Source organism: Mastigoproctus giganteus, chromosome 3 (assembly GCF_048544385.1).
Source record: "Mastigoproctus giganteus isolate SK-2022 chromosome 3, ASM4854438v1, whole genome shotgun sequence".
Classification (NCBI taxonomy): Eukaryota; Metazoa; Arthropoda; class Arachnida; order Uropygi; family Thelyphonidae; genus Mastigoproctus; species Mastigoproctus giganteus.
Genome location: NC_143577.1, coordinates 46,124,160 through 46,138,574, shown reverse-complemented (window position 1 = coordinate 46,138,574; position 14,415 = coordinate 46,124,160). Strand labels below are relative to the sequence as shown.

At 33.4% G+C, this 14,415-nt stretch overlaps 1 protein-coding gene across 1 annotated transcript in view; it reads left to right on the top strand.

The window, feature by feature from the left end:
- The window catches only part of LOC150087930 (multidrug resistance-associated protein 1-like), a 217,242-nt gene extending 204,188 nt beyond the window's left edge, over positions 1-13,054 (top strand). Inside the window, 3 exon segments of the mRNA XM_090369269.1 lie at positions 2,263-2,429; positions 12,105-12,299; positions 12,943-13,054. Coding sequence (XP_090225395.1) covers positions 2,263-2,429; positions 12,105-12,299; positions 12,943-13,054 — 474 coding nt within the window.
- Positions 13,055-14,415: the final 1,361 nt, after the last annotated feature.

Genomic DNA, 14,415 nt, shown 5'->3' with positions numbered 1-14,415 from the left:
GAATTGCAATTTCACAAATTATTTTTTAAAAATCATTAACAGTTATGGATATCATTTCATTTTTGTAGTGAAATTTAAAAAAATGAGAAGTGTTTATTGGTGGCTACATTATAAATTTTTAAGATTTCCTATATAAAATAGCTCTATCCATGAAAGTTAATAAAAATGTTACTAGGATTATGAATATGATATTTTATTTTTATGGTGAATGTACCCTTTATTAACTAGGAAAAAAAAAAAAAATTCTGTAAATAAAAAGTAAATTGCTACATGTTAAGAAGAAAATCAAATTCTCTATTAGTAACCACTGTGAATTTTTAAGATTTTATTATATAAAGGCCCAATTCAGCTATTTGGCTGCAAAAATGATTTTTTTAAAATAACTAAAAGTTATGAAGGTGTTATTTTAATATCACAGTTGGCATAGTAGAACTTTATTGTAAAAAAAATAATAATAAATAAAACATTGGACCACCTGCCATAAGCATTTAAAACTTTGATGGAACTGATCAATGAGACTTTTTATTAATTTGTGAAAAGAAAGACATATATTATCTCTTTCTATGAAGAGAATGTTTCTAGACTATTAAGTAACAGAATGGACTTATATTTCAACACAGGTGTTGAAATAATATGATAATAAATACCCCTCTGCATTATATTTTTCTGTCTTGTGGAAGCTATTCACTGTTCAGCCCAAGGTTGATAACTGAAGCCATCTACTGCTTGATGAGGAGTCAGGAGTTCTGAAATTGACTGTAGTAGTGCCTTCTAGAGACCACCTAAAATATTTTAATGGATATTGGTTTCTATTTTTGTTGTTATTCAATTGAAAACAACATTAGGGACTTTACATCAACTTGTGGAAAACAATGCCATTTCTAAAACAAGCTAAGCCTAAGTCTGTTACCAATGATAGAGAGAACAAAGCTTCCCAAGGCAAAAAAAAAAAAAAAAAAAAAAAATAAGTGAGAGAACAGTTCTTGATCATTATTTTTCCCAGATTATATTTGAAATAGATTTGTAGTTTTCTCTGTATTTATTATTTCTTTGTACATAGGTCAAATTATACTTTACTTATACCAGCTATGAAATATGTTAAGGGATTTAGCCTCCAGCTGTGAGAGATTTAGACAATGTATAAGTTAGTGCAAAGGCATCATATTAGTAAGCAGCTAAACTCTGAATTAGCAAAAATATGCAAAGGCGGCATCGTTTAAGTTATATCTCATATTGTGAATACCTTCACGAGTTTCCATGATATTGCACTACTTCAAAAAAGTAACAGTCTTCACCTTTGGTGAAGCGTAGTGCAATTCAAAGTAGTGCAATATCATGGCAACTCGTTGTGAAGGTATTCACAATATGAGATATAACTTAAACGATGCCGCCTTTGCATATTTTTGCTAATTCAGAGTTTAGCTGCATACTAATATGATGCCTTTGCACTATAACTTGTACGTTATACCAGATATGTAATTACTAATAACAAGTGTTTGTGATAAAGTTTTATCATTTCAGCTTTATTATTGCTGATATCATATTTTTAAATATTTAATGTGTTGTAGCTGATATATCTATAAAAATTATCTTAACATCCTAGAGAAATATACAACATATTTGCAAAAATATATCCTTTTAGTATTGACTCTTTTATTTGTCTGCATTAATTACATAGTTATCTATAGAAGCCTCTAAAATGCCACACTTTCAGAACTTTTATTAGAAAGTTGTCACTTTTAAGATTGTAAATTTAAACTGTTTTCGATTCTTTGGCTTTTATAAAAAAAAAACAAATGGGTTATCTGTAATTGCATAAAGTTTTTTTAGTGTTTTTTTTTTTTTTTTGATTCATTTATAATAAACAGCATCTTTGCATTTTCTTTTTTTGAGTCTCTAAAAATTGCTTTTATGTTTTAAATGAATTAGTATATATCTTATGCATTAAATTGTATTCATTTTAGTTTCATACATTCATTTCATATATGAAATGAATAAGATGAATACACAAATCTTATTTGTTTATATATTGAATAAAAATGTTTGTATTCTGAAACTGTTAAATGCCAATTGTGGGTTGGAATTTTTTTTTTTCCATTTATTACAAGTTTTGGTTCACCTTAGCTTAACATAAAAGCATAATTTTTAGGAGTTAGTCAGTTTCTATAGTATGTATTGTCTTAACTTTAAGATTGTTCTAAAATAGCTCTAATATTAAAACTATGAACTCCATAAAAATTACTATTTCTAATTTATTAATAGGATCCTGTTTTATTTTCTGGGACACTGAGAATGAATCTTGATCCCTTTTCTCGATATAATGATCAGGAAATATGGAAAGCTCTGGAGCATTCACATTTGAAAGATTTTATAAAGTCCTTGAATGCTGGACTCCAATATGAAGTGGCAGAAGGAGGAGAAAATTTAAGGTGAGACATATACCAAGAGGTGTAGACATGAAATATACAGTATGGTTGTCCAAATTAAGTAGCCTGAAATACGTTTATTTAGCTTGATATTATAATTTCAATACATTTTCATTTTATCACAGGATATGTTCAAGATTAGCACCTCTAAAATTCAAGAAATTTTAATCTTCCCCCTCCCCCAAGGTTTGAAAAAAAACTTTTGAATTAAATTTGCCATCTACTATGTAGAACATAGTGACACATTCAGAGTGTGTCAAGATTTTATCTACAGGGTTGTTAAAATTAAAGTATCCCTATGTAGAGGGCTCTGGAGTGAGTTCTAAGGCTCGTACTGAAGATAAATTTGGACAATAGGTACAATAAATAATGCGCTCGCCATTTATTGGAAAAAAAAAAATTAGTTACAAAATTTGTCACTGTATGGTGCTGTGGCAATAAAAATCACTTGAACAGTGCTACAATTGTTCAATGTGTCTTGCGTTTTGGTCAACAACAGTTTCCATTCGAAGAACAGCATTTTCTACAGCAGAACTTAACATGTCAACTGTAATAGTCAGCACATGACGTCTAATGCTGGCCTTCAGATCTGCCAGAGTTTGACATCCTTTCCGATACACCTGGTTCTTCAAAAAACCCCACAACCAGAAGTCACATGGGGTGAGGTCTGGTGATCAAGGTGGCCAAGATGTCTGGAAACAATGGCTGATGACCTGTTCATCTGTAAAGTGTTGCCTTAGCAATCTTTGGACACAACGGTGGATGTGGGTGGTGCACCATCTTACATGAATATGGTATCCTGAAGGTACCTACGTTGTTGCAGCTCTGGTATTGCGAAATTTGCCGCCATTTCATAATATCACTGATGGAACGGGTGCAGGGGCCAGTTGGTGTTACCTGTTCAAAAAAAATTGGCCCAATCATGAATGTGGCCATAAATCCACACCACTCTGTCACTTTTGGAGAATGCAACAGGACCTCTTGGATAACTCGAGGGTTTTCTGTTGCCCAAATGTGACAGTTGTGTGTATTCACTTGTCCATTTAAGCAGAAGTGGGCTTCATCACTTCAAAGGATGTTCCATGGCTAAGTGATATCCACTGTCATTCGCTCCAGAAACTGGTGTGCATGTGAAATGAATATCTGCATCACCATACTTTAACTGCTGTAGCATGTGCGCCGACCGGGCTAGCCGAGTAGGTAAAGTACCTGCCCGGCAACCCAAAGGTCGCGGGTTCGATTCCCGCCTCGGGCTTGGATCAAAGTACTGCAAAAACCTTGGGAGGTGCAATATGGCCACAGAAGCCGATGCGCCAACAACTACCAAATCAAAAAAAAAAATCAAATCAAAAAGTAGCATGTGCATCTTGTAAGGATGGTACCGCAATACCTGACACATTACTAGCCTTACAGTGGATTATGGCATGTCCACTTCACGAGAAACAGCTGACACACTTGCGCTACCATATGGAGATTGACTTGATAAATCCACGACAGCCATAGCCACATCTTCAACACGAGAGGAGTCCACTCGTTTTTGACCTCTACCTGGTTGAACACCAAGATGTCCTGTCGCTTCAAATTTCACAATCATTTTGCGGACAGCACAAACAGTCATAGGTTTGACTGTTTGTGCGCCTTATGCGCTTCTGGCACCAGAATTCTCTGATAGCCGCAGCTGCATTGTTTGCTGTTCTGATAGTACAGCTACACTAATAGTGCCTTTTCCTGCAATGTTGTTGGCATTGCTGCTGTAGTGCAGGCAAATATCTACTGTATGATTTTGAAGAGACTGCTTTGCTTTTATATAGTACAGTAGAGCTGAGTAGTGGCGCTGTGGCAATAACTTACGATTATGCAAATAACTTACGTTATTTGCATAATCGTAAGTGACAAATTTTTTTTCCCAATAAAAAACAAAATTAGAGCGCATTCTTTATTGTACCTGTTTTCTAAATTTCTCTTAAGTACAAGCCTTAGAACTCGCTCCAGAGACCTCTACATAGGGATACTTTAATTTTAACAACCCTGTCCATCATAGGATCACAAAAAGCTTTCTCCCTGATAATTCCACACAGTGGGCATCCATTGGTTTTTAAATCATGTGATCTGAATATGACTAGTATCTCTCAGAATGAGATTGTTCCCAAAGTGTTGCTGAAGTAAGCGTCTGCAGGAGATGTCACACTACCCTGTTGAAACCAATGCTTCTTGAAACTTAGGTTTCAAAAGACAATGGTTTAAAGGAATAACAAAAGGAGTGACAAAATAATTTGAATTAATAAATCTGATTATACTGATGTTGCAGTAATGCTGTTATACATCTGTTCCCCATCTTCAAAAGTAGGGGTCAATGACCAGAAATGGCACATTATATTGCCCCATGTTCAGTATGCAGTGGCCTGTCAACAGGTTCATTTGTATACTGAAATCTTAGAAAACATGTTCTTTTAACAAAAAACATGTTAAAATTAGTTAGGATTAGTTGTCAAATGAAACTAGGATTTCAGTGGTTAGTTCTCCCTACTACAAAATATTTAAAGAAAATTCTCATTTTTGTCCTGCATCATAAGGTCTTTGAGCAGCATAATTCTCCTCTGCTTTTCATTAGGGTCACATAACTAAGGAACTATCTGTATCCAGTATGAAAAAGGAGTGAGTGAGAGAGAGAGAGTGAGAGAGAGATTTATTACTAAAGATACATGTTTTCACAGCAATGAAGCTAGGGCTTCTTTGCATGTTCATCTCTTTTGTGATGCAGTGTTTTCTTTGGTAACTGCAGAATTTTTTCAAAAATCATTCCCACAGACTCATTATCAGTTAGTTTCTGTCATGACCGGTCTTCACATTTTCAACACACTTCTAGTGACTAGCATCTGTAATGCATGCTTTTATGAAAGCAGTTTTCAAAATTCATTTTCACACACCAGATTAACTGCTTTAATTCTTCGTCCATAAGCATATTAATTTCTGTATGAGTAAAGAAAAAATGGTCTACAGTACACATCCTTTACAGATATTCATTGTTCTTTCATTCACCTTCAACAAAACGATAGAACATTGAAGTAACAGACTTGTTTTATAAAATGGCCCAACTCAAGTCAGGGTTAGCACACTGAGATACATGCTGTAATTGATCGTTTTGGCTACCTTATTTTGAGCCATACTTTATTTTATTCCTCAATGATTATTTGAACTCTATTTAAGCAATTGATATTTTTACAGGAGCTCACTTTCAAAAAAAATTTTATTCATTTGTGTGTTTATGTTAAGGTTCACAATAAGAATATTCACATAGGTTTGGTAGTGGCCAGAAACTTTTATATGTTTATTAAACAGCAAACTGAATTTTACAATATTCAGATCAACATTCTTTCGCAGACGTATTGTGAAGATGATCATGATTAGATAAAATTGAAGTGCTAGTTAAATGTCATACTGAATGAAGGTTTGGAAACCTAATTTTAGGAAATATGTAGATCTGTTGTAATTGGTGAGAGAAAATCAATAAGATTAGTTAGGGGCACATTAAAGACTTTAGTTCTGTAAATTAGACACCTGCAAGGAGACCTGATTTAAGGCTTTAAATGGATTTATTAAACTAAACATGGATAGCATCCTTACTCATTCAGACAACACACGTCAAACGGGAAGGATGGGTGCAGGATATATGCATAAAAATTTGCTTTTAGCCATAGAGTAAATGATTGTTGTAACAAACTTCCATCTAGTGTTGTGGAAGTGGGTAGTTTGAATAAATTTTAGTAAGCATTAGACAATTTATTAGAGGAGATGGATATATGATGTGGTTTTTTTTTTTTTTTTTTTTTTTTTTTTGCTAATGCTGTATAAACTTGTTTCCTTATGCCACTATTAGTACTAAATTGACAGATGCAGACAGGGTGTCACTCTGATATTGTATGTAGAATTTGAATATGGCATATACAATGTGCACAGCAAAGACAGATATGACAAATGAGGACACATTACGGTTTTAATTGCAAAGCATCTTAAGATTTAAGAAGAGTATAGAGAGACCTGTCAAGATATTGAACCAGTTTGATGTGACCTCATTTGCAGAAAAGCATAAAAGAACTTGGTGTGCTACAGGCCAAATGAGTGTAATGAATAAGCATGTATAAATTAATCTCGTTAATATTGTGCTGCAATATGCAAACAAATGAAGTTTTCCCAGATACTTAATGGAATTTGTACATGCTTGGGTAGTAGCTTTTTTTTTTTTTTTTTTTTTATTGACTGATTAGAGGGGCTTCCTTATATAAATATGTTAGAGGTTCTATGTGAGAGAGCAATATTCTTTATCTCATTTTTACCAAGGATTCAACCAGTATTGGGAACTTTTGCATTAAAGATCTATTATTAGGTAGTAGAGACATTATTATTATTATTATTAACCATATGGTGCAAAGGAGCCTGAGGCCTATGCTGCACCAGCCAAAAAAAAAATTCCTTAGTGACACACAGAGAGAGAGAGAGAGAGAGAGAGAGAAAAAAGAATGATGATATCCAGCTCAGGAACCTGGGTGTGCCAAGCCCATACTCACCAGATGTGATGACTGTTGTTATGGGTAAAAGAAAGGTTTTAATTCATGCTAGGAAAAATTATAAATTTAGTTATATTTTAATTCCTTTCAGTGAGAATAGTTAATGAATGCATGTGATTAATTTAATGACATGACTAGGGTAAAGGGAAGGGCTTTTGCTTTCATTAAGACTATTGTGTTCTCATACAGCTTTTAAATTCCATACAGTGGAACCATCTGATGATGTTACCAAACATCATCAGATGGTTCATGGGAAGCATTCAGGGAAGTAATCATAGTAGCTAATATGCTTTTCGTACCAACTAAGAAATATCGTTCCAGGCTTAAACTTAAATGGATGTCAGATGTACTGAAGAGACTTGTGGCAGAGAAGAAAAATGCATGGGATTCATATAAATTATCAGGTGATATAGAAGCCTATGGCTCTTGTAGAGTTTTAGGCACACCAACAACAGGCCATATTGCACCATACAAATTGTGTGTGTGTCCGTCCTGTGGTCGATTTTCTGTTTGCTGGATGAAAAACCCAAGCCTCCAGGAGGAGAAAAAAAACCATGCTGTCCTCACCTGAAACAGACTAACTCGCCCACCTTGCAAAAACACCATTGACAGGATTCAAGCTCAGGTCTTTTCCACCTGGTGTGGAGAGGATGCCAATTGATCCACCATTGATGTCAATGAAACCATTGACATCAAGTGGATCAGTGCGATTAAACTTCATCTTTCTGTTGTTAATATAAGTAAAGAAGTCTTTGTTGCCTTTCTTTGCATTCTTTGCCAGCTACTTTTCTCTGCTTAACGTCATTTGTGACTCAACAGACTAGTTTTTATCTGCCTATGGTACATATAAACCAGTCTGTAATCGAGTCACAAATGAGGTTTGAGAAGTTGCTGACAAAGAATGCAAGGAAAAGTGCCAAGACTTCTTTACTTATATTAACAGCAGAAAGAAGAAGGTTAATCACATTGATCCACTTTTTAACCATTGATGATCCTGCTCAGGTTGGTGACAAACTGAATATGTATATTGCATCTACATTCACACATAAAATTGTTGAAGCTTAACATAAAAAATGTTAAGTGGGATCTATCTGATTATATCAAATGAGGCAAAGCCATTATTATATGAGCATCTCTGAATTTAGAGGAGGTCCCTATGGACTGAAGATGTGGGAACCTGTCCTAATTCACAAAGGAAGGATCAAAAATGTGACATGAATTATTACAGACCAGTTAGTTTAACATCTGGTCCGGGAGAAATAATGGAGCCACTGGTTTAAGAAGTAATGCAATACTATCTAGACAGGATTGCATTTATACTGCAGTTACACCAGAGATTTGGTAAGAGACAAAGTTGTCTGACTAATCTGATTGGATACTATGATGCAGTGACCAAGGAACTGGATGCGAAAAATAATTTTGATATCATATACTTAGATTTTAGGAAAGCTTTTGATACTATTGCACATAAGACTGCTGTACAAATTGGAGCAGTGTAGTATTAAGGGCAAGTTACTACTATAGATAAAGGGATGGTTGAATGGGAAAAGATAGTTGTTATTAATGGACACTGCTCTTTGTGGACTGATGTTATTGGTGGAGTCCACTAGGATTTGCTGTTGGATCCACTGTTGTTTTCTATATTTATTAATGATATTGATGAAGGTGTATATCAGGTTTAAGTTTGTGGATGATGGGTTGGCAGGATGGTTGATGACAGTAATCAGGGTAAGCTACTGCAACAAGATCAAGAAAAATTAGGGCAATGAGCTGAGAAATAGCAATTTGAAGTTTAACATTGACAAATGCAAGGTATTGTATATGGGTAGCAGTAATCCCAGATTAATGTACCAACTATGTGGAACTACATTCAGGGTAGCGGAAATTGAAAGAAATCTGGTATTTTTGCAGTCAGATATGAAGTTCTCTGGGAAATTCAGACAGGCTGCCAGGACAACTAATGTGGTTTTGTTAATGATATACTGAAACTTTTCTAACAGGAATAAGGAAGTGATTATCCCATTGTATAAGGCAGTGTTAGGCTGCATCTTGAGTACTGCATGCACGTCTAGAGGCCTCACTTTAGAAAGGATGTAGATCTGCTGGAATGGGTGCAGAAAAGGATGGCAAGATTAGTGTAGGGAACAAAAGGGTGTTCTTTTGGTTCAGATAACATATTGGAAACCTAGACTACTGTGTGAAAGGCTTCAGTTCTGAAAATTGCAGCATCCACAGACACCTGCAAGGTGATTTGATGAGGTGTTTAAGGATTTGAATGGACTGAGCAATCTCAATACTGATGATATTCTTCCTTTTCTCAGACTATACATGTGTGACGGGAGATAAATTCAAATTGAGGAAGGCAGGATGGATGGTTGAAAGATGTGCAGAAGTTTTCTTCAGTCAGCAAGTGGTTGCTTGTTGGAACAAACTTTCATCTTTTGTGGAGATTGGTAGTTTGATAAACTCAAGGAAGAACTACACAAATTATTGGAGGGGAAATGGACAGGTGATATGGGACTTTTTTTTTTTTTTTTTTTGGCTGATGCTTTATAAACTTGCTTTCTTGTACTGTTTGACATTAGTGATAGTTTTTTCATGCCCTTAATGAATTATTCTTCCAGCCCTAAACCAAAATGGACGACAGTTGAACTGATGATGCCTGTAATGAATACAAATTATCAAAGGACACCAAGCACTATGACAAGTATAAATTTACCTCAGTATTGTTACTCATTGAGGCTTTTAAAAGATATTGCCAAAAGAAAGAAGTGTATTAATAAAGAATATTTGCATGTATGAATACTAGAAGAGACTGTACTATATTGATCAACTACAGAATAGCTTTGGAACATCAACGAAGACCCTAAATGTACAGCTGATGAGTTAAATAAATTTTTGCATAGTATCTACCATATCAGCTTTCTCTTAGGCCCGACAGTACCATTGGTGAAGATAATAGATATTGAAAACTAGACTGTGTGATCTTGAAAAATGGGTTGGGGGGGGGAAATGTGCTTTGTATGGGAAAACATTTGAGGAGCTTATGAGATTTATCCAGTGATATTAAAGGAAGCAGACAATTGTCAAACCCCTATCTATTATAATGGGTGTAACTCTAGATGAAATCCAAGCAAATTGGAGATGGGCAAGTGTTCCAGTTTGTTGTCTTCATCAGTACCAATACTGTGTGATAACTAGAAGAACGACCTTCCATTAGTTATTGAGTTTATCATTATAAATTGTCTGTTATTCAGACTATTATAAGAGAGGATTAAAGGAAGAGTCTCCTATATGTATAAATGTTTGTACACCAAAGACATCTTTCTTTAACAGATGATTTGTTTTAATTTGTGGGTCTCTTCTGGGGGGGGAATTGGATGTTCAGGTAAAACCACAAAACATTTATAAATGTAGCTATGGTGCTTGTTTTTATCCAAATTATACACAATTAATTGTTTTCTCCATAAAATATATACCTATTTTAAATTATTAGTTTTTTGAATCTATATTATATTACATTTCTGTGAAGGCTTCTTTATAATATAAGCTTTACAAATAGCATGCAGCACTGCAAAAGAACAGTGGTTTTTATTTTGTGATATCAAAGTTGAACATAACTTTGGAAAAAAACCTAGTATGAATAGAGCAGTGTAAATGTGTTCCCTTATTATGCGGCGCCTCCGTAGCCAGGTGGGAAGGAGCAGCAGTGTGTAACACACGCTTCTTGATTAGACCGGCGTTCGAGCCCGTCACCACCAAATACGGAGGATGCGGAAAGGTCAGGGAATAACCACCGCATATTCCCGGAGCAATATGGCCTTAGTTGCTAATGCTCCTAAAAACGAAATAACAACCCTTATTATGCAACATAAGATTTTATCAATCACTCTGTCATTAAAGAGTATTTAGCATACATCTACTTTAATTTCCATAACTTACATCTATATTTGCAAATGGAAATTTAAATTGAAAATGAAAGGCTAAGACATCTCCCCCAAAGAAGTATATTTCCTAAATTTAAGGCTTGTAATCACTCTGTTTTGTGGAATCTTCTCCTTAACTTAGTGGTATTCAAAGGGCAATTGTCAACTCTTTTCTTCAGACTTCCCCACAGGAAGACATCATTTGCAAGGTTTGGGGAACCCTGAAGGCTGCACAATATTGCCAAATTTTGAAACCATATGATCGGGATACGTGTTACATACGACTTGCATAGTGGCAGAAAGTGTGGGCTGTTAAACCATCTTGTTGGAAACAAACTGTTCTGGTAATTCCTAATTATGAAGCTTGTTTTGTATATAAAAAAAATTTTAAAATGTATGGTAACAATAAATGCACAATGCATTTATTGTTACCATCGATCTGACTTGAACAAATATGATGCTAATGAACTCTGCGCTGTACTGCAATTTGCAGACTGTTCTATCATGCATTTTTCTAGGATTTCATACACTTTGGCTATTGCTGAATTAAAAGAAAAGATTCCAAACAAAATCAATGACTGATGAAAATTTACACTGTTAAAGTTTTTTATTTTTTATGTCAGCATTTGTTTGTCAGTTTAACTAATATTGCCAAATACAAAAAAATTAGTTTGCAGTATTGTTGTTTAAAAAAAAAAAAAAAAAAAAGCTAGTGTAGTCAGTTCAGCAGTTTCTGAATCTCTAACAAAATATTAGTTATAAGAAAAATAAGTATGATTTGTATAAAATATGTGTAAACCTTGTATAAAATATTTTGATAAGTTGCTTATGGAACTTAATTAGGTGCCTTTGAATAATACATTATTTAACACAGAAATATTGGTGAATTGAAGTTAACATTTTTAATGCATTCAAAGTAATATTTGCTTTAGTAGTTCAAATTTTTTCATGGAAATCAGAAATTACTTTCAAATTTTGAATACCCAGGAGAATGCATTTTTTTTTTTTTTGTTGTTCTTAACTTTTCCTGCTATTCTAATAAATAAATTTACAGGAATATATATTTTAGAATAACAGGAATATATATTTTAGTAAACAAATTTCATTGAAAACACTATATTAAATTGCAATAAAATAAAAAATTTAACCATACTGACAATTATGGGTGTTTATTTACCTTATTTCAGTGTTGGCCAAAGGCAGTTGTTATGTTTGGCTCGTGCCCTTTTACGTAAAACTCGAATTCTAGTAATGGATGAAGCTACTGCAGGCATTGATTTGGAGACTGATGATTTAATCCAAGTTACTATCCGTAAAGAGTTTTCAGAGTGTACTGTTCTAACAATTGCACATCGTCTGAATACTGTCATGGACTATGATAGGTAAGGTTAATGATAAATATTAATTAAAGCTAAAAGCAAAGATAAGTTTAATTGTTCCCAGCTTATAGTAATGGTTTAGTTTAAGCATTTTTACTGAATAAAAACACCTTTACCTGAATAAAAACACCCATTAAAAATTTATAAAGCTGTTGAATTAGGTAAGATAATAAGATATTATTTTTAAAAATGTTAGTACAATCAAAGTTCAAGTCCAGCATCAGATGCTGGATCTCATTAACATCAAAATTTGCACTAGGCTACTTATTCAGACTTGTAACCCAGTTACAAGTCTGAATAAGTAGCCTAGTGCAAATGGGCTGGGTAACAAGTTAGTATAGAAATTTAAGTAAAAAGAATGAGATGATAATAGGAGTTGCAGAGGGATCATCTTTCATGTATATTTTCTCAAAGTTAATGTGTGTCTTACTGCACTAAACTAAAGCTGGACGAGGTGTGGGGCTACAGCTCTTGGTCCAGTCTTGATAAAGATTGAACAGATAGTTTTAAGTTTATATTAATAAGAAAAAAAAGACTCTGTCAGTCCTATCTTAAAATCCTCATTGATCTTAATTTAGCATGACTTTCTTATTACTGAAAGATGAATGACTCTCGTTCTAACCTCATTATTTTAATTTTGTTCCAGGATTATGGTATTAGAACAAGGCATTATTGCAGAATTTGATTCACCTGTAGTCATGCTAAAAAATAAGGACTCAATTTTCTATCAAATGGCCAAAGATGCAAATCTTGTGTAAATACTTTAAGTTTGCAAAGCATTGTATAAAAAACATTCATACAAATTTTTGTATTCACATATAGGATTTAAATAAAATGTTTTTTCTCTATTATCAGATTATGTGATAATGACTATAGTTCCTGTTTAATAAGTGCATAATCTGAGTGTCAAGGAACTGTCAAAATAAAATATTATCATAGTGATAATTGGATAAATTAAATCAATTAAATTTTATCAGTTGGACTGAGGTAAAGCTCTGTCCAACCCAGATTTAGCTTGGAAATACAGTTTATTTTTCAAACGACAGTCAAACTATATCTGGTTACTTTCACTGGAAAATATATATATATATATATATATTATCAGTTTTCAACTACAATAAGAGCATATTAGACTAAAGATGTTCTTTTTTTAATTATTAGAATGCACTTTTTTCATCGCCAAACTTTGTGACCAGGCAAATAAATCTGTGGCTAGTATTTCAGGCTCATTATTTAAATATTATGAGTCCAAAATAATGACTTACAGTCCTATACCTGTTTGTAAGCCCAAGGTATGGATATTTTGTCTAGAACCATAAATTTATGTCAGTTCTTCTACACATTATGCCTTTTGTATAATGTGTAGCATTAAACTTTCTTATGGTATATTCACAGAATTAATATTCAGTGTTAATAATTAGGAGTCTGGGCATTGCTCGCTCTTTAAAAATGGCAAAATATTTGCTATATTTCATCCTATTTCCAATAGGAGTCTTTTTCTCGTTATTTAAATTTTGCTATTGATAACAAATTTTTAATATGGAAATGAAATCATATAACCATTAGGCTGCTGGGGAGAGAATGCAGTTTAGAAAGAAAAAAAAAAAAAACTTTCTAGATATGAAATGTACAAGAAAATCATAGAAATTTCAATATAAAATAGTACTTTTTTATTTTCTTTCTATTCTTGTGGATAAACAAAATAGCTCGAGTTTACCAGCCTCTAATATCTTGAATAATGATGATCCAGATCACTTTTAACAGGCATTAGACATAGCAAAAAAATTTATACTTTAATATTAATAACAAAATCATATATCCTATAACAAGATCAAATTGAGGGGGGGGGGGGGCAGGGCATATAACTAATTTTAAAATATTAGCAAGCAAAGCACAACTTATGAATTTCAAATATATACATATGGTTTGTAAATTGTACAGCAACATTAATTATAAAACATCTTAAATATAACAAGCAGAAGCATAGTGAGAGAATGCAAGGAAAGGGGAAAATCGAATTTAAACTTAACTCGAATCTAGCAGTTATGATATAAAGAACACCATTTCAGAATACTAGTCTAATGCAGAATTTTATGCATTTTTAAATGTAAAACATTCT